Source organism: Cibotium barometz, chromosome 26, assembly GCF_041138505.1.
Source record: "Cibotium barometz isolate CiBa-2024 chromosome 26, ASM4113850v1, whole genome shotgun sequence".
Lineage (NCBI taxonomy): Eukaryota > Viridiplantae > Streptophyta > Polypodiopsida > Cyatheales > Cibotiaceae > Cibotium > Cibotium barometz.
Genome location: NC_141071.1, coordinates 6,893,020 through 6,914,525, shown reverse-complemented (window position 1 = coordinate 6,914,525; position 21,506 = coordinate 6,893,020). Strand labels below are relative to the sequence as shown.

Genomic DNA, 21,506 nt, shown 5'->3' with positions numbered 1-21,506 from the left:
CTGCACATTCACATGTCCAATTCTTTTATGCCAAATGTCTGTGTCTGCAACAATTCTTGAACCATTTGCAAACATCGCAGCACTCACTTCAGGCATGTTTACATTCAATGTAAACATTCTACCCACTCTGTTGCCTTTTGCAACCAACCTGCACTTGTCTTTAAAGTCTTCAACATAACAACCATTAGGGTTAAACCGAACCTGCAAACCCTGCTCAATCATTTGGCCAATTGAAACCAGATTCTTTGTTATATTCGGAACATGAAGTACATCTGCAAGGTACTTCACTTTGTCATCCTGCATAGACAATGGCACATCTCCAACATGGACAATTGGATGAGCAATGTCATCCCTTGTTTCCACAAAACCTGGTCTTTCAAGGTTTTTCATCTCCTTAAACCACTCCCCATGACTTGTCATGGGGAGTGGTTCGAAGCACCTGAATCAACGTGTACTATACATCATCTTTATGTGCTGCTTCAACATTTTCAACCACATGACTTGTCATGTGGTTCGAAGCACCTGAATCAACGTGTACCATACATCATCTTTATGTGCTGCTTCAACATTTTCAGACATGGCATTCACGACATGCTGTATAACAAACAACCTTTCATTATCCTCATTGTTTCTGCTTGAGGATGCATAGTTGTTTTGCTGCAATTTCCCATTTTGCATGTCAGCCTGCTTCTTATTGTTGAAATATACAAGTGAATAGGGTGTGTGCGCGGGAACAAGCCCTTGGAGGCTATAAAAGAGAATGTGTAAATGTGAGAGAACCTGTGAAAAGGTGAGAAGAATCTACTGGGAGAGAATAAAGGGTAGCATGAGAAGATTTAGAAAGTGTGAAGATATTCTGGGAGAGGTGGAGAGAATCAAGCGCAGCAAAAGAGGTGGAGAGAATCAAGGGTAAGCAGGGATGTTGTCTTTGATGGGATGAGCAACTGGTATGCTGCTGAAAAAGAAGCTGTTGGGGCTGATGTGAGTGGAAATGTGGTTGCACAGAATACAAGTCAGCAATCACAGTCTTTGAGTGGACCAGGAGAGTCCTCATCTAGTGGTTCAGTTGATAGACCATGGAGTGGCAGGCTGCGTCATAATACCAGTCCTGCAAATGTGATTAGTACATCACGTAAAGGAAAAGAGAAAGTGGTTGAGCCCCTTAGTATGCCTGACATTTCTATAGGGCATTCTCATGTTGATGGAGAGTCTAGTGGCTCAGAGATGAGCCTTGATAAGGAGCTTAGGATACTAGCTATGAGAACACCTGGTGTAAAGAAGGCTATGGAAGCCATGAATGCAAAGCTGCAAAGATCTAGGAGAGTGAAGAATCCTGTGCAGAGGTTTACCTATAATGGTTATGTGGCACATCACTATGCATACATGGCAAAGGTTGTGCAGGTTGTAGAGCCCACATGCATTGATGAGGCTGTTGGAAATGTGTGTTGGGAGAAAGCTATGGATGAGGAGATGGATGCACTATATGGAAATGAGACTTGGGATTTAGTGAAATTGCCTAAAGGCAAGAAAGCCATTGGATGCAAGTGGGTGTACAAAGTAAAACATAACAGTGATGGAAGCATAAGCAGGTACAAGGCTAGATTGGTAGCCAAAGGATATGCGTAGACATATGGCATTGATTTTGAGGAAACTTTTAACCCAGTTGTTGCCAAGATGGCAATAGTGAGAGTTGTGATAGCAGTGGTTGCGTCAAAGAAATGGTCTTTACATCAGATGGATGTAAAGAATGCATTCTTGCATGGGGATTTGCATAGGAAGAGGTGTATATGTTGCAACCACCTGGTTATGAGGATGTGAGTCACCCCGAGCATGTTTGCAGGTTGAAGAAAGCCTTGTATGGCTTAAAACAAGCACCAAGAGCATGGTTTGACAAGATTTCTGAATATCTTGTCACTATTGGCTTTCATGTAGCCAATGCAGATTTCTCGCTGTATGTGAGACACAGTCATAGAGGGTTATGCTTGTTTTCATCTATGTAGATGACTTGATCATTACGGGGGACCATGATGCAGAGATCTTTGATGTAAAGATCTTACTTCGATAGAAGTTTGAGATGAAGGATCTGGGGGAGATCAGATATTTCTTGGGCATTGAGGTGATTAGGTCACCACATGGTATTGGATTACTGCAGAGACAGTATGGCTTGGACATGTTGTCCAAGTATGGTATGACACAGGTTGTAAGCCTATCTCAATGCCATTGGATTAGAATGGCAAGTTGAGTGCAGATTCAGGAGAGAATTTGGAGGATCCTACTATGTATAGGCGCATAGTAGGAAGCTTGATCTACATGATGATCACCAAGCCAGATTTGAGTTATGCTATTGGGTTGGTGAGTCATTTTATGCAGGTTCCTTGGAAGCCTCATTTGGATGCATTGAGACGCATACTGAGGTATGTGAGGTCTACTTTGCATTGTGGACTATTTTATGAAACTAAGACAGAGATATGTGTACATGGGTACATAGATGCTGATTGGGCTGGTAGTATCTCAAATAGAAGATCTACTAGTGGCTTCATGTTTTCTTTGGGGAGTGCTACTGTGACTTGGAGCAGTAAGAAGCAGCCTACGGTTGCTCTATCTAGTACAGAGGCCGAGTACAGAGGTGCTGCTATGGCAGCATGTGAGGTAGCTTGGTTGAGAAAGCTACTTGTTATAGATTTGGGTCTATCAGTGGATAGACAAGTTGTCATTTTCTGTGACAACATTAGCAGTATACAGTTACCCAGGAACCCATTTTTTCATGCTCACACGAAGCATATAGAGGTCCACTACCATTTTGTCAGAGAGAAGGTCTTAGCAGGAGACGTTGACCTTGTGTCAGCACACAGGATCAGGTAGTTGACATCTTCACCAAAGCATTGGGTACAGAGAAGTTCTGCAGATTCAGGGCTTCGCTTGGTGTACATGAGATATAGTTGAGCTCGAGGGGGAGTGTTGTGATATTGAGCTCATCTACTGAGGCGGTGGACACTGATGACCCGCCTCGGGGATAGGCCCCACACTTACACCACTGGCATGGTTGGTGAGATCATGGGTGATACGCGGCCAGTGGGATGACAGGCTATGTGACAGCCATTCTAGAGACTGGCATAGTTATAAAGCCAGCTCATTTAGTTGGGTTCACACTATAGAGAACCCTAGTATGTATTTGGTTGAGTACCTTTCATATTGTGTGTACTCTTATCTTTGTATATGGTGTGTTGAGTGTTGAGTGAAGAAGAAGAAGATTTTCAGCCTCTCACCTTGTGTGCTCTCTATTAGGGTTTTGTGAGTGTGTGTGTGCTTGCAAGAGCTCAAGCTCTCTTCTCCCCCGTACATCTTTTCATGGTATACCTAAACTAAGAAGGGGAAGAGATGATGATGCTCTTACCCGTGTACCACTTCCTTGCTTGCTTATTCTTGCCTCTTGCTTGCCTCTTGCTTGCCTCCTTATCTCTCACACAAACCAGAGCTCTAATACCATAAAGAGAATGTGGGGAGGAGAGGGAGAGCTTGAGTTCCTTGCAAGCAAACGCACACACACAAGAGAGAGCAAGATACAAGAGAGACGGATAGCTGAATTTTCTTCCATCTTCTTCTCTTCTCTACAACCATATAACTAAAAGATAAGAGTACATACATAAAGGGAAAGTACTCTCCTACAACAACATACAATGGTCGTGTTTATAGTGTGAACCCGACTATATGAGCTAACGTTATAACTATGCCATAACTCTAGTAGTCCAAAGTGGTTATCACACAGCCTATCATCCACTAGCGGCATATCAACCATAATCTCACCAACCATTTCCAGTGGCATAAGTGCGGAAGCTATCGCCCATGTGGATCATCAATGTCTGCCCCGTAGCACTAGTTGAGCTCGATATCTCAATAGGAGGGAGAGAGAGAGAGAGAGAGAGAGAGAGAGAGAGAGAGAGAGAGAAGGATAGAGAGAGGGAGGATAGAGAGAGTAAGCAAAGAGAAGAATAGAGAGAGAGAGAGAGAGAGAGAGAGAGAGAGAGAGTGAGTGAGTGAGAAAAGAGAAAGATATATATATATATATATATATATATATATATATATATATATATATATATATATATATATATATAGAGAGAGAGAGAGAGAGAGAGAGAGAGAGAGAGAGAGAGAGAGAGAAGACTAAGACAAGAAAGAGACAAGGGGGGGGAGAGAGAGAGAGAGAGAGAGAGAGAGAGAGGCAATGGAGAGATGTGATGATTGGAGAGAGAGAGGAGAGGAAGATAAGATCGTAATATATAGAGAGCGAAAGGGAGGAACAAGGTTGGTGATGGAGGGAGTTGGGCTGGGTTGGTGGGCTAGGAGGTTGTGGGTGTAGATGGTGGTAAGAGTTAGAGAGAGAGAGTGTTCAAAGTAGAGAGAGAGGGTAGCCAAGAAAAGCTCCCTCGATTGACCATCCCCTCAAGTGAGCAACCACTCTATACAAAGGGTGGGAGATTTCAAAGGACAAATCAACCAACATCTTAACTTCCAAGATGCAATTAGTGTGGAAAACTTGGTCATACCAAGAATGAATGTCGCATAAAGATAAACCAAAGATTATTTCTGACTACTATGGAAAAATTGGTCACCTAGAAGAAGATTTCTGTCAAAAAAAGAAGCAAGCATAGTACATCAAATTCAAAGATGCTCCCGCAGAAGATGCACTCTTCTAGGGAAAGAACCATTTGTATTTTTCACCCCTCTTATCTCTACAAAAAGTGTGATGTAATCAGCCTCTAAGGCCATATGATGCATTTCTTAATATCACATTATAGGGTATATCTTCTCCACCTAAGAGAATATCTCAATCTGAGACAATCAAAAGAGCAGCTCAAGGAGTTGATGACAAGAGCAAAGGACAGAGGCAAACACCAAGAGAGTGTGCTCTGATACCCATTGTAGGAATGGAGACAAAGGTAGCAACACACACACAAATGTAGCAAGCAAGCAAAAATATAGAATAGAACAACACTCAATTTAGATTGAGGATTAGTGAAGTATAAGTGAAGTCACATGATAAGGTCACTTACACACTCACACTCACTGATAATAAGAGTGTGGAAAACGTGCTAAGGAGGGAAAAACTGCCCTATCCCATTATTAGCCTATGTCCACATCACTACTGCAAGTAGGTTTAATATCTCACGAACCTTAGTGTTAGACTTGATGATGCTTTATGGGTTGGTAGAGTTCATCGTGTTCTACAACTATACAAAATATACCATAGCCAAATTCTTTGTGGTTGGTAAGATATAAGCTAATTTGTAGCCACAAACTATCCAATAGGTTGTGAGCTGATGAAGCCTTTTGCTAATTGGATTTCACATCTAATTATCCTAGTATGATAATTTACATGATTGATCGAGAGATGATGAAAGGCTCGTGAATGCAAGTTAATCGTAGTAAAAATAGCACAATGTGACCTTTGCACTTATACTTTTTACATGTTTCACAATAGTTCTTAGCAAATATCAAAGGGAGGAGCATATTTCTTTGACGCAGAATCAAATTTCATAGAGGTAACTAGAAATTGTTTTAAGTGGCTCTAGAAGCAGCACCAACATTATCTTATTAGGCATGCATAGGGCTAGAGGACATCTTCCATAGAGGGCTAAAGGGCTAGAGGACATCTTAAATAGGTATCTTTTCCTCGAAAGATATGGGCACCAAATTGTTATAAGTGGCTCTATAAGTAGCACTAACACTCAAAGGTCCTTTCTGGGCCTTTTATGATCTACATTTCTAGTTGGTGATATGAAATAGTCATAGTGACCCACCATGCACCTACCACATGACATTTGTCGTGGCACTATTTGTTCAAATAGTGAGTTATCTACCTTCATTGCAAATTGCATACAACCTCATGTTAATAATTGTAACCTAGCCATGTGCTCCCTTGACATCCTTCACATGAGCACATGAGGTGTGGAGCTCAAATGTAAAAGTGATTCTACCATCTCTAAATTTATCTTTTTAGTAGGTGAAAGATCTTGCTTTCTACAAGTGGTGTCATGTCAAGTTGGATCTTCTTACAAAATTTAGGTAGCATGTTTGAAAGATGTGATATTACATGTGTACCCCTCTTGAATACGTGAAAAATGGCCTTCCTTTTTCTTATATATAATGCGAGAGGGGGTGTTGAAATTAGATGCCATAACTTTCCACTATGGGAGTGGGTAGATTCAAACCCTGTACTTTCCTTTCGGGAGGCAAGGGCACTACCCTTAGATAAACCCCATGTGACAAAAAAAAGAAAAGAAAAAGAAAAAGAGAGGATATACTTGAGGAATCGTGTGTGTGTGTGTGTGTCTCTGGGGCTTTGTTACCTTTCAAGAACTTAAGTTGCAAACGCCTTGTCGTGTGGACATGCAAGCCTCATCTCTAAGGACGTGCAAGCCTCATAATGAATCTCTCAAGTGAAAAATAAAGAGAATTTCACGAGACATTCTCTTTTAATCAAAGTGATCTCCCATCTATTTTTTTTAAAATCATTTTTAGTCATTGTATTTTTTTTAGCCTTTGTGGTATGAGCATGTAACTCAGGCAACCTACTCCACATCATACAAGAAAAAGCACATAAAATCCACATTAGAGCTGTATCATAACGTACCAAAAATTCCTTCAACTATGATATGTAAATTGTAGAATGCAGGATAAAGCTTATAGCATAAGATCAGATAATGAGCACAAAGCTTCTATAATGGCAACTTAGGAAGCACATGTCCCACTATCTTACAATGGTGAGGAACAATATAAAGATGGAACATGCCATCTTTTTCATACTTTGCATTGAACTCATTCCATTTGATCTCAAGCTTCCAATTGTACATTTATCGCGACATGATCTACGTGTCACAGTTGCTTAAATATAGGCACAAGCTGATATTAATAACCAAAGAGTCATTCTTATAGTAATGGTTGCAAGCAAAGTCTCTCAAATGTTGATATTTTTCCATGTATCCTCCATATTTTTCAAAAATAAAATTGACCCTAGCCATAATGGCCTTCAACACTTAATTCTCATTGAGAATGTAAATGATATCTTATTTGGAGTCTGTAATACACAAGATAGAAAAAAATTCATGCAATTCGGAATTTTTGTGTTTGCTATCAAAAGCAATGCACCAAAATCATCCAGCTAAACTGCATTGTACATGCCACTAGAGAACGTAATCACACGATAGAGATTAATTGGGTTAAGGGTTTTCGTGTTTGCTATCAAAAGCAATGAACCTAAATCATCCACCTATACTTGCATTGTCCATGGAGAAAGCGATCACATGGTAACCAATTGTTTTCTTTGACAATACCATTTGATATCGACATTTGAATCCAAGAAGATCGGATGATCCAAGGCACAACATTCATCACAACCGCTTCAAAATTTTCTCGCTTGATAATTTTCTCGTGTTGTTGAAGAGAAATATTTATCTAACATAAGCTAGATTTCTTATGAAGGTAAGAAAGAGAGAATCATTTTCTCGTGTTGAAGAGAAATATTTATCTAACATAAGCTAGATTTCTCATGAAGATAAGGAAGAGAGAATCATTCCAAACTATTCTAGCCTACGAGAGAAGAAACTTATTACACTAAAAGAAATATATATATTAATCATCATTATAGAGTAAAGTTTCTAGCGCATAATCGCACTATAATGAAGTTTCCAAAAATAATGATACCCTATACTATAATTATGCATAACCCCCACAAAGGTTAAGGCTCCCTGAGCCCTATTATAGGTGCAATTACATAATGATGATTGAATTAGCCAAAAAAAACCCCTAAATGGTTTATCATGCTGTAATAAAGTAATTAAACTTCTATGATGCCTCATACTTGTACAAAAAGGGTATAGCCCCATCTTTGGGGGGACATCATGATAACCAGTCTTATCGAATCCAAACATGCTGAAGGTGCACTTCTAATATCAACACTAAGCAGACCTCCTAGTTGGTAAAAATAGAGGAGACCCAACAAAAAAAACAAGGATGGTTAACTGGCTTTTGATACCTGCACAGGTGTGAAGACTACAGGTCAACAATGCATGGATACACTACTGTCTTCAAGGCTGTCGTATTGTTGAAGGGCATCATCCTGGTGATGTGTTTGGGAGCCTTCCGAGTCACTGTGCTGCATGATGGTCTCAAAAGCTTCAACAAGCACCTTCACTCGAGCTTCCCCATCAGGGGCGAGCCTGTGCAGAATTTCTTCCATGGCGCAATCCAACATCCAATCCCCAGCTTGCTTCCTGGCTTGAATTTCCTGCTTCCTCAGCCTCACTATCTCAGCTTCTTGCTCTTTCAAATGATTCAGGTATTTCTGTCTCATCCTCGCCATACTGGACTTTCTCGCTTGTGATGATTTGGTGGCGCTCGATTGGTCAAGATCAGTGTTAGAAAGATCATCTAATGCATTCTTGAGTGAGCTCTTTGGAGTTGTTGCTACCTCTGTGCCATCATCGCTGCAGCTATTCTCATTGTCCCCATGATAGAAAAAGGACTTGGATCCATTCAACTCTTCACCTTCATCGCTGCTAACAGAGCTCTTCTCATCATCATGTGCATCAGATGCAGTGTGTGCGGGTGCCAGGGTGCTGCAGACAGTACCGGTTTCTGCATTACCGCTCCCTCCGCAGCTCTGCTGTTCTTCAGTACCTCGCATCAAAACTGAGGGTGGATCGTCTCTGGAAGTCGAAGATCCACAACTTTCGAAGCCATTCTGATCTGCCACAGAAACGCCAGAACGAGAACCTTTGTCTGCATCGACCAACAGGCTCTGCTTATCTTCTGACCATTTCTTTACAGAAGTGTTCTGATCGATTCCAGACTCTTTAGATTCTTGGCCACCTTTCTGTGCATCACAATCATCGCCATGGAGAGACAAAGTAGTGCTAGAGCAAACACTGCTACAATCTCCTAGACGAGATAGAGTACTTGATTTAGTTCTTGCTGCCTGAGAGAGAGGGGATCGCATCTTTGAGACCAAAGCTTTCTTCGATGGCGCTGATGGGGATGGATGGTAGCTTCGATTGGCAGCACATCTCGGTGAGTTACAATGATGGAAATGGCAAACGGATGCAGCACCTGTCCTGACGGCAGCAATTCTCCCATCATTTGCAATAAAACAGACCGATTCCAAATAGTTTGCTTTGCAATTCTTGCAGAGATCTTGTGCTTTCTTCTCGGATGCTAAACCCTTGGTATCAGAAGGGGAAGTATAGCCTTTTGAAGAACTTTCTGTAACCCTTGCAACCTGCTCTGAAATAGCATCTCTGATGTGATCATCAGGATCCATTTTTATTGTGTTGTCATTGGATTTTCTTGATGTTGATCTACCATGGAAACCGTCGGTGGACTTCTTTGGTGTTGCTCCACCATCAGCACCAGGTTTCAAAGGTGTGCTGTTAGATTGGTGAAGTGAAGAAGAGAGCTTGGTCTCGCCATGGCAGAGAAGTTGGGATTGCATTGGTGTGGCATTGATGTTGGCACCTCTCGATGCTGTAGGATGTCGTTGGCTACGGTTCAAAACGCCTTTTGATGAATCAGGATCGGTGTTGGCGCCTCTTGATGCTGTGTGAAGTGAATGACCATGATTCGGGATGCCTCTTGATGCTGCGTGAAGTGAATGACCATGATTCGGGATGCTGCTCGTTGCTGTGTGTTGTGTATGGCTATGGCTCGGTGCTGTGTGATGTGACCGGCTATGGTTAGCAGCACCGGCGGCGATGCCAGCAAGAGTAACAGGCAAAAAGCGGCGATCTTTGCTGGTGCTGGAGCTTCTTGCCATGGATTGAGGGCTGGTCCGTGTGGTCGGGACTCTGCGATCTTTACCTGTGCTGGAGCTTCTTGCTGATGTGGAGATGGCCTGATTAGCCATTTCTGGGAAACGCCTTGTGCATGGTGAAGGGCACGGAATTGTTGTGGATGAAGAGGAGGAGAAGGAGGGTGATGATTCCTTGCAAACCTTCTTTTTGCCAGCAGACGCACAGTTTCCCATGCGATTAGCATGCCCATCTGCTCTTATGTGCGAATTAGCGGTATCATTACCGCTAATTATCTGTGTGGCAGCCATAGCTGCTTTGCTTGCTTGCTGCTGCGACGCTTGGCAGATGAAAAGCGATTGTCAAAATCTCCCCTCTCTCTACTTCACACCCAGATTTTAATCTCTTCTCCTAAAACGGGAAAAGAAAAGAAAAAACTTTCGAATTTCAGAAACTATTTTGCCGCTCCCAGAAACAGAAATTATCGGCCCGCCATGACAGCGCCCAAAAAACAAAATCGGAAATTGAAAATTGAAAATTAAATTAAAAAACCACAATCATATTGATGAATGATCGCCCAACAAATTCATAGCAAAAACAAAAGACAGAAAATTCATCATGCTTATCAAAGAAAGAAAGCAGGAAGGCTTACCGATCAGATTGAAAAGGAAGCCGATCAAGCGATACTTTGGGGAAGGCGTGTGGAGCCGAAGAAGAAAAGCGAGGAAGAACGGTGACAGAAGAAATTAACGAGGAGGAGGAGGAGGAGGAGGAGGAATCTGAGAGAGAGAGAGAGAGAAAGAGAGAGAGAGAGATCAGAGTGTGTGTGTGTGTGTGAGAGAGAGAGAAAGAGAGAGACACAGAGACAGACACAGAGAGAGAGAGAGAGAGAGAGAGAGAGAGAGGTGGGTTTTACTTATGATTTCTGCCTTTCTGGCGATGGCTAAAGAGGACTGGGTCAGTTGCTTGCTCAGACAGAGGAACAGAGAGAGAGAGAGAGAGTGGCCCTGGCTTCTTACATCAAAATAGAAAATGGGAGCATTTTCTTTTTGCCTTTCTTGGGCCGCCACCATGAAAGCATGACGGCACAGAACATTTCTTGCCAAGTGGCCCCAGACACGTGTCAGCTCCTAAGAACACCCACAATTTGTAAGTAGTAGAGAAATTATTTTTCAAACAAAATCTACAAATATATATTTTTTTAAAAACATAAGGTGTAAGCTCTACAAAAGGATTGTGCGAGTCCCCATATTAAAGAAACCACCACACATGATGATGAAACCTTCCTCGTTTCCCAATTATAATGCCAAGTTTGCCTCCTTTATGTACCTTATACCCCACATTCAATTAAAATTCTCTTAAACTATACATAGACACTAAGAGAAAATTAAAGTGAACACTTGCTCCTACCTAGCTAGGCCAAAAATTATCACATCTCAACTGTTGTGAGCAACTCAGATGGTGATACCTCGCCGCCCCGTGCACAGGGTAGTCTAAGATTAAAAAAGGATATTTGATCTACAAGAAAAGGTGTAGCTAAAGGTAGGTTGCTTCATTCTCATTGATGCCTTTTCTCATAATAAAATGTGAAAGGAAACGCAAGTTCCACATAATTTTCACTTTTTAGTGTAAGAAAGCACTTCTGACATCAAAGAGTGTGCACTAGTTTCATTCTCATTGATGCCTTTTTTCATAATAAAATGTGAAAGGAAATGCAAGTTCCACGTAATTTTCACAATTGAGTGTGCTGGCTTGGACACCCTATGATGTAATATAGAAGATTTCTCAATAGTAGTTACACATCACAACACTATTGGCCACACCCTTTTGCACATAATCTTCAATTTTACAAAGAACATTATATTTTCAAACTATGAAGAACTATTTACAACTCATATAGTGCTTCAACTTCCTCATAATACTTGAATGAAACCCATGGGCATCTATAACAAATGGGTCACCTGCAAAATAATAATAATTGTTTCTTTCATCCTCATCTTGAATTATCTCCATCCTCCCTCCCAAATATTAACACAAAAATATTATTAAAATAAAACTAGAGGCATGTTCTTTCCCTCGACAGATCTTTATGCATCTTGCTATATCACTTGCAAATTAGCTTCCTGATAGCTTCAAAAGAGCTCCCACCCACTAAAATTGTTTCTCTCTAGAAGCGGCCCTTAAATCATGTGCCATCCATGTCCCCTCTATATCTAGTTAACATGTCCAAGATTCTTATCTTTATGGTTATCCTTTTCTTTGCATTCATGCACCTAAATTTTTACGATTACTTAAGACAAGAATCAATCATCAATATAGAAAAAGGAAAACTTTTTTTTAAAAGATACTTATATGTCATGGTAAAGCTAAGGGGTGGAGCATTAATTGTATAGTGTATAATAGAAATTTTCAAAAGTTACACCATTTATATGATAAATCTAAGGTGCTGAAGAAATCTTTTGACTCAATATGCATTTTGATATGTCCATGGCAATAGCTTGACTACCTTGTGTACCATCCAATTTCCATTTCAATTCTAGGCAAGATTCCATAAGAGAGCCATGTGGCAAGGCATCACCTTATATGGCCTCCATGTGCTAGAAGAACTAAAGGAGAAAAAAACACTGGCAAAAAAATACTCATTCTGTGTGTGTGTGTGTGTGTGTGTGTGTGAAGCTATGTATGTATACGTGTGTGGTATCATGTGTGTATGTGTGTGTGTATAATGTGTGTGTGTGTGTGTATATATATATATATATATATATATATATATATATATATATATATACATACATACATACATACATGCATATGCACACATACATAGGTACATGCAAACATCCATACATATACATGTTTATATGTATCCATCAATTTGTGAATCAAAAAATCAAGCTGACCACTTGATACTTTTCGGGCAGGCGAATAAACATGGAAAACACTAAGGGAGGGGTGGGGGTGGAAGCAAGAAAAGCAAGGAGGAAGTGTGAGAGAAGAAATCAAGAAGAAGAAGAAGGAAGAGAGAGAGAGAGACAGGGGGAGGGGGGGATTGCTTCTTTGGCTTCCTAACTATGGTGATGACAAAACAAAAAGATTGGGTCTTAGAGTTGCAGATGTGTGCACTCGCCGCACACACACACACACACACAGAGAACTGGCTCACTATTACTTTGGCCATTTTAATGGCTTCCTTTAAAAGGAAAACGGAGCATCATCATTTTAAAAAAACCTTTATTGGCCCCACACCTAAAGAAGATTTCTGGCCTAGCCCGCCGCCCCCTAGCCATGTGTCAAATCCTAAGAACACTCTCAATTGTAAGCCAAAAAGGTAGTGTGGTGGGTACAATCGGAAATACCTACTATGCATTCTCCTACACCCTCCGATTTAGTAGGTGATTTTCAAAGAAATTATTTAACTTAATAATACATGATTTACTCTACCTGGGGGAGTGGGAGTTAGCCTAGTGGTAGAGTGCTCAAGCTCTACTAAGCAGTAAGAGTTTGAAACCCAAACCCCCTCTCCCCTTTATTCTCACCCTATAAGGCTTGCAATTATATAAATAAACCTCCTCATAAAAATAATGTTTCTCTTTGTCGAGAAAAACTTAAGTACATATACACCCTAATTGAGTCATTGTAACATGGATATTTAGTGTTTGTCTCTTTAGGAGGGGAGAGAGAGAGAGAGAGAGAGAGAGAGAGAGAGAGAGAGAGAGAGAGAGAGAGAGAGAGAGAGAGGAGGATCGCCATCGCCATCTGAGAGATCGCCATCGCCATCGCCATCGCCATCGCCATCGCCATCGCCATCGCCATCGGTGGTCATCCCGACCTCACAATGGACCTGCTCTTTTTGTCGCCAGAGCCATTCCTGCAAGCCCTCCGCTAAGCACCCGCCGCCATCCTGAAGGGAGAAGGTCCTCGGCCTGCATCACTTCCACGACCACCCCATCAACTTGCAGTCCTTGATACGCCAGGAAGGTAGGTGCGCTCAAACTCGTTCTGTGAATCCCCTGCTGGCATGGCGTCTTCGCCGGTTCTGAGTTTCCACCAGGAGACTCCCCCACCACCTCTTCGCCAGTTTGTGATTCCTGACCGTGTTATGGATGGAGCGGACTCCTCGAGCCGTATTTTCAGGGAACGAGCAGTTGTTGGGCGCATCACAGGTCGCTCCATCACCCGTGCTGCCTTGCGTGACCATTTGCAGTCTGCTATGGGTACCCACCAGGGTCGTGTGCTGGAGGTCTCCTATCTCGGACGCGGGATCTTCATGGCCTTACTCTCCGATGTAGCCTCTGTGGCTGCCATTTGCGCAGTGGTCCCTATCCTAGCTGGGGGGCGTGCTTTGTATATCTTGCCTTGGTACCCTTCCTTCACTGAGGACGAGTTCGAGGCCAGGCAGATTGCTCCACGCTTTCCGCTCACGCTCTCTCTGCCTTCGTTGCCCCGTCAGTTCGTACAGGAGGACTTTGTCATTGCCTTAGCCTCTGACTTGGGGATTGTTGTTCCAGGCTTCGTCCGTTTATCAGCAGGTCCTCCTCGTGTGCAACTTTTTGCTTCTTCTGCCATTCCGGACTCTATTCTTGTTACTGGCAGAGGATCTTGTCGTTTTACTCAGCGTCTCCTCGTCACTGGCCGACCTGGTCAGTGTCTTCGGTGCCATGAGATGGGGCACCTGGCTAGGTAGTGTCCCACTCTCCCGTCGCCTCGTCAGCAGCGTCCTACCACTGTCCAGCCGGAGCGCAAGGGGAAGACTCCTATGCAGCCAGATGTTCCTTCATCGAGTCGTCCACCACCCCTTTCCGCTCCTGCTCCAGTCGACGAGTGGAGGCCCGTTCAGCGCAGTCATAGTTTCCAGCAGAGGGAGCGGCGTGTTCCTCCAGTTCCGCCTTCTCAGCTAATCCCTGCGGCTAGACCTCTTTCTCCGGCTCTCTCTTCAGTTCAGGGCACTCAGTTTTCTCAAGGTCTCGGTCAGCAGACTCCTCCTGCAGTGACAGGTCTTCTGACCTCTCACTCCCCTCAGTTACCTTTGCCTCGGGCTTCCCAGCTGGCCGCCATGCAGGTTGATGCCCCACCCCCTGCTCCTCTGGCTCTTCCTGCGCCCCCGGTCTCCATCCCGCCCCCTTCGCTTCCTCTTCCACCTCCACTACCTCCTCCTCTGCCTTCCAGAGTGCCTCGTGCATTTCTAGACTTCAGCCCGCCAGCTTGGGGTGCAGCGCGTGCAGAATGCAGCGGCCATGGCTTAGGCCCTTTCCTGATCAGACTCTATGTCTTACAGCCATCAGCGAGAGTAAGTGCCGGTTTGCAGTTTGTTGGGGGCACTTCAGGTCCGATGCACTCTTTTGTCTTACCCTTCGGAGGCTCTGAGGTTTGGTCAGAAGAGAGTGTGTTGCAGTTTGTTCGCTCCCATACTTTGTCCCAGTTGCAGGGTTGGCTTGGTGCCCGTCTTGACGCCGACTGGCTCTCTTCTCTGTTCCCACGCTGCTGTGGCGCGTTAGAGTGGTTGGATGCCGAGTCCTGCTTCTGCTTGCCAGTGGTTATATGTTTACAGGACTCCTTCTCGATGCCTTCCTCTATGCAGATTTGGGGCATCAAGCGGGTGGCTTCTGTCTTGCGATGTGCGCAGACTGTGGTTAGCCAGTGGCTCGGGGATGTTCGCTTCTTTGCAGAGGGGATGAGGATTCCTTGTTTACCTCCACAGGATGATGCTTTGGAGAAGACAGCCTCTTCCAAGAGGCAGAGATTGTGATGCAGTCACTTTTGCTGGCTATATTACATGATGTTTTTTGATGCAGTCATTTTTGCTGGCCATATTACATGATGTTTTTTGGTGCAGTCATTTTTGCTGTCGCTATTACATGATGTTTTTTGATGCTATGATTACAGTTGTACATGCTCTTTCATGGGATGTATTGCTTCGGTCAGCTTGTTGGCTGTACACTGTTGTGGTTGCCTTATACCTTTGGTTTGGGGTCTGCTGACTCCTTGCTCGTGGGTGTTTGATTTGGATATACAGTTTTTTCCTCCTCCTTGGTGCTATGCATATCCTCTCTTGGAATGTTAATGGTTTATGCACTTCGAGGATAGTTGGGAACAGAGCTTCCCGACTAAAGCGGGAGATTGCTAGCGCCACTTCGCCATCTGTAGACATCCTGCTGCTTCAGGAGCATAAGCTGGCGCATCCCTTTGGTCACCTCCTGGGCTCTGGGTCCCGCTCTTACTGGTCGCCGGCCATTGGGGACTCCGGTCACAGTTGTGGTGTTTGCATTTCCGTTAGCTCATCCTTTGTGGCTTCGGTACTTCGGCATGGCATTCTGGTACCTGGCAGAGCGATGTATGTGATTGTGAGGATTGCGGATTCTCGGATTGGCTTCTTGTCGATCTATGCCCCGACTCTTGCCAGAGCTCGTTCAGCTTTCTGGAGCCTCTTAGTGGATGCTTTGTGTCCTCTGCTTTCCTTTGTAGATTCATGGGTTGTTGGAGGTGACTTTAACAACATTGAGTCTGCCCGTGACTTCCAGGCAGAGGTCGCCCCTGTGTTGACCTCTATCGCACCTTCAGAGCAGGATGCTTGGGAGAGGTTTCTTCTATGCATTCGAGCTGTTGACGCGTGGTATACGCCTTCTTTTGCCCACCTGCCTTGCTCCTTGGCCTTTTCTTGGGGTCTTCGCCGTCAGCAGGGCCGATTACTGGAGAGACTGGATAGATTTTATGTTGGCAATTGGGCCTCCTTCCTGGGCGGCTCCACTTGCATCTGGCCTGGCACCTCGATGTCGAATCATAGCCCTGTCTCATTGACTATTTCTTTTGAGCAGCCTCATGCAGTTCGCCGAGGGTCTCGCATTCCGGACAGGCTACTCTTTGGTAGCGATCTTTCTGCTTCGGTTGCTCAGATCTGGGGAGCCGATCCCACTTCGCAGTCCTCTGCAGTGCAGTACCTACATGCTGAGTTCCTTGCCACCTGTATCAGAGAGTCTAGTTTTTCCTGCCGGGAGGCCGCCTCCGCTTGTCGTCATGAGGTGGCCCAGCGTGAGCGATCTCTGCTTGCACCATTAGCATCGGTGCAGCGTCTCTTGCAGTCCCATCCAGGAGATGCACATTATGCTGGTATACATGCACAGTTGCTTGATGAGATCCGGTCAGTTCAAGAGAGGAGGTCTGAGTTCTCTGGACACGCAACTGCGGCTCGTTGGGTAGCGCTCGGTGACCGAATGAACAAAGACTTCTTTGCATCACATAGAGAGCGACCTTGTGGGACTGCTCTTCGTGCAGTTTTGGATGACCATGGGCATTTACAGACTCACCCAGATAGAGTCCTGGAGATTGCTACAGTCTATTATGCTGATCTATTCAGTGCTGATCCGTTGACAGATGACATTCAGGCGGCCAGAGCTACTGTATGGTCCCACACGCGACGTTCAGTCACTGCGGACATGGCTCGTTCCCTTTGCTCTTTGTTCACAGTCCAGGAGTTACGCGAGGCGGTAGAGGCTCTAGACCCTGCTTCTTGTCCGGGGGATGATGGCCTCTCTAGACAGTTCTTCATTACTCATTGGGATGCAGTTTCAGGGCCCTTGCTGAGAGGGCTTCAGGAGATTTATGATTCTGGGACCATGCCTCAGTCTCTTTGCTCTGGGCTCATATCTCTTATACCTAAGGGGGGGGATGGCACGCTCCTGCGATAGTGGCGCCCCATTACTCTCCTTCCTACGGTATATAAGATATTAGCTTCCATGCTGGCAGTGCGAGTGAGGCCCTTTCTTCCAGACATCATTCATGGATCACAGACTGCTTTTATCCAGGATAGATGTATCCTGGATAATATCTTTTGCTACCATCAGGCGGTAGAGTGGGCTCAGTCTACTGGCACTCCCCTAGCATTGCTTTTTCTTGACTTTGAGAAAGCATTCGATAGGGTGGATTGGTCCTTCCTAGAGGGTACTCTTGCTTGCATGGGGTTTCCGCAGCAGTGGATCACCGGAGTATCTGCACTTTACAGATCAGCAGCCAGTGCAGTGACTATTGGGGGTTTTGTTGGCAGATCTTTTGACATCTCTCGCTCTGTGAGACATGGATGCCCCCTTGCAGTCTTTCTGTACTTATTTGTGGGAGAGGCACTTTCTGACTTTCTTCATGCCCGGCAGAGAGATATACAGGGAGTCACCTTGCCACTTACAGGCGAGCGTGACCTGATTGATCAGGAGTATGCTGATGATACTTTGCTCATGGTCCGTTATGCCATTGCTGTCCTTGATGTGACGCGTTCAGTTCTTGATGTTTATTGCTTGGCCAGTGGTGCTCGCATTAACTGGCACAAGTCATATGGTATGCTGGTTGGCTCTGAGGATGTCCCGTCTTGGGGTGTGGCAGAGGGGTTTACAGGGTTGCAGCGGGGTCAGTCCTGTCGCTATCTGGGTTTTCAGGTGGGACTGGATATCACTCCCTAGCAGCAGTTTGCGCCGGTTTTGCAGTCGCTTCGCAGAAAGCTCTACCACTGGTCTTCCCAGCACTTGTCTCTTGCAGGGCGGGTCCTTGTGGCCAATCAGGTACTGTTGGCATCTGTTTGGTACATTGCTTCCTGCTGGATGCTTCATACGGGAGTGATGCGGCAGGTTCGCCGCCTGATTCGCAACTTCCTGTGGAGTGGCCGTGATGGCACTGTTGACACTAGAGCTAGAGTCCGTTGGGAGACGATTATCCGGCCCATTGCAGAGGGGGGCCTTGGCATTATTGATCCAGAGATGCAGTGTCGTGCTTTGCTTACCAAGTTCATTGTCCGCGCCTTGTTTCCGGGCAATGAAACTTGGAAGCTTCTTTTCAGATCGGTTTTGCACACAGTGACCCCGCAGTTGGGAACCCGCGATGGTCATACTTGGGCTGCGTGTATACGCTATATTTTTTCAGATTCTCCTCTGCGTACAGCTCATCTGTCACCCTTCATGCGCTCCATTTTATAGATATGGATCTCCATGAGACAGGGCATGCATAGACGTTCTCCTGCCTCTCTGCCAGAGATTGAGCGTCAGCCCTTGATCTGGAATCCCCATGTGTTAGATACTGAGGGTCGCCAGCTTGGCCAGAGGACCCACATTGACTGGGCGGCTTGGGATAGCGGCCCAGCTGCTTCGATGCATGCTTGGTCGCAGACGCGGCAGCTTCCGGCAGATTTTATTGGGGAGGAGTTCTCCATAGGCAGGGGTATTCTGCCTCGGATTGCAGAGATTGATGCAGCTATTCCAGAGCTTTGGGATCGTGCCATTCGGGGTTTACATGAGATGCCTGAGCACTCAGGATGGTTATGCATGTTTGGTACTGCAGGTACACCCTTTCTTGTTTGGAGCTCTCATTGTTATTGGCCTATGGTTTTTATCCCTATGGGCATGCCAGATGCTTTTGGCCATGTCAGATTACAGTTTCATGGTTTGGGTTGCCTAGAGGAGCTGCGTCAGGCTGACTGGACTCCCATCCGTGTTGTTGGCTCTTTCAGGAAAAGACGGGAGGTGGACCCGTCTTTTCACATTGGTATGGCTGCCCGTTGGCGATTATGGATCTGGGAGGGACGGCCTCTTTCGCAGCTGACTTGGGACCCCGGGGAATGGGAGTGGCCTGCTGTGGAGCCCGGCGCTAGGCATACTTCCTTTTTCGGGTATACTGTTCGGATTGGGAGGCACTGCTTGCTTCGACGACAGTTACATAGACCTACGCGTTCGGGCACTTGGCTACATGCAGGTCTCTCTCATGCCTTCCTGGCACAGTACTTGGTATCTATTTGGAGGCTGAGGATTGCTCGGCGGATCACTCTCTTTTTTTGGTTGACTGCTCATGCTGGTCTTGCTGTCGGCACTTGGGGTGCCTTGATGGGCCATGATCCCATTTGTATATGCTGTGATCATCAGGTTCTGGAGTCTCAGGCCCACTGCCTCTGGTCGTGTCCTATGGCTTCCTCTGTTTGGCGAGCAGTGGCTCTTCTCCTCAGCAGAGCTGGTCAGCATGCAGGTTTCCTCAGTTGGGCGTCTGTGTTATGGCTCCTTCCTTGGCCGGGACCTCATGTGTTCTTTGAGGGTGAGGGCACTGATGCTGTGCTTATGCTTACGGCGACGGGGTATCGGAGGGGGTACCTCAGTATGATTCCTCCTGATGCCTTGCACATGGAGCATTGGCAGAGGGATGATGTTTTTATGGTGATTGCCGCGATTGCGATGTGGAACATTTGGAGAGCTCGTTGTCTCCATGTCCTTAGTCACACGCGGCAATCGACACGTGATACTCTAGTCCTGATTTGGCTCGATCTTATCCGTGCACTGCGTTCCACGTATGATGATTCCTGTCGGCCTTCACAGACAGCTCAGGATAGACTCCAGGCCTTCATTCGTCGTTGGGGGCGCACGGGTCTCTTCTTCAGGATTGTTGGAGGACATGCTAGATGGGAGTACACTCCCCCACAGTGGTTCATATTGCACACATCACATCATCCACTGTGATGTAGCACCGACTGCTCACAGGCTTCACGCCTCCCACTGCACAGTTTGTATGCCCCCTCAGTAGGCCACCTCTGGCACTTTGGGGTTTTTTCATACCCAGTATTATAGCTTTGTGTTTCCTCCAAAAAAAAAAGAAAAAGAAAAAGAGAGAGAGAGAGAGATGCTAAGGTAGATATATAAAATCCTTTGAAAAAAATCCACATTCACTGTTTTAAAAGTCTCCTTTGACTATAGATAGAGAAAAGTGAAGTGAACACTTAGTCCTACCTAGCTAGGCCAAACATTAGCATATATCTCAAGAGTTGTGAGCAACTTGGATGGTGATGCCTTGGCATCCCATGCAAACACTAGTCTAAGATCAAAGAAAGATATTTAGAAGAAGAGGTGTAACAAAAGGTAGGTTGCTTCATTCTCATTGATGTCCCTTTTCATTAAAAAATATATTTAGAAGAAGAGGTATAGCAAAATGTAGGTTTCTTCATTCTCATTGATCTCCTTTTTCATTAAACATTTTTAATAATATGTGAGAAAAACACAAGTTCCGCTTACTTCTCACAATTAACTACTATAAGAAATTACTATTAGCTCACAATGGAGCTGAACTCACACACACACAATATTCAATGAGACAAAATGTTCTGGGAATATATTTTAAGCCCTCTTAAAAATATATTCTACCCTCTTAGATAATTCGGGGATGCTTGGATTATCTTTGCGTCAAGCCAAATCATGTTAATATCATGGGTGATGCCATTAAAAATATTAATGCGCTCGGTAGATATTGAGGTATGTTTTGGGGCCTCCAATGTTTATTTCAGTTGGTTTGTATGGAAGGGTGATTCTTGGGTTACTTACTCTTGGCAAACATGTGTGTCGTTATGGTTTGTATACTTATGGAATATTTGTTTCACCAATTTATTGTTGGTTATTTTATAGGTGAAGAGGATTCCAAAGATTGAGGAGAAATTGCACAAATCTATTACTTGGCACACCATTTTTGTAAACAAGCTTTGCATATACATGTGCTAGCTTATGCACATTTTGATTTATTTGGAATGCCTTAGTTTATCAAGCATAGACTTGATCCTTAATATTTTTATAAAGCGCGATATGCTTTAAATTTGGCCTAATTTGGAATAAAGTATCTTGTAAAATACTCATGTGTGGGGAGAGGCCATCCACATGAGGGAGGATGATTGCACCCAATCTTGGAGTCGTGCTTTGTGAGCTAAGTATTATTTGT

At 44.6% G+C, this 21,506-nt stretch overlaps 1 protein-coding gene across 2 annotated transcripts; it reads right to left on the bottom strand.

Moving 5' to 3' along the window:
* Positions 1-7,801: 7,801 nt before the first annotated feature.
* Positions 7,802-10,776, bottom strand: LOC147623610 (uncharacterized). 2 transcript variants are annotated; one of them, XM_086820181.1, is made up of 2 exons: positions 10,438-10,776; positions 7,802-10,114 (listed from the first exon to the last, which is right to left on the bottom strand). In XM_086820181.1, the coding sequence occupies exon 2, from the start codon at positions 10,094-10,096 to the stop codon at positions 8,060-8,062; it is 2,037 nt and encodes a 678-aa protein (XP_086676307.1). In that variant the 5' UTR covers positions 10,097-10,114; positions 10,438-10,776; the 3' UTR covers positions 7,802-8,059. The 2 variants fall into 2 exon arrangements, with proteins under 2 accessions (XP_086676307.1, XP_086676306.1); XM_086820180.1 differs by having other exon boundaries at positions 7,802-10,196; positions 10,438-10,775.
* Positions 10,777-21,506: the final 10,730 nt, after the last annotated feature.

Bases quoted from the DNA above. Each gene is read 5' to 3' on its own strand.
- LOC147623610 (XM_086820181.1), bottom strand. From the start codon at position 10,096: ATGGCTGCCACACAGATAATTAGCGGTAATGATACCGCTAATTCGCAC.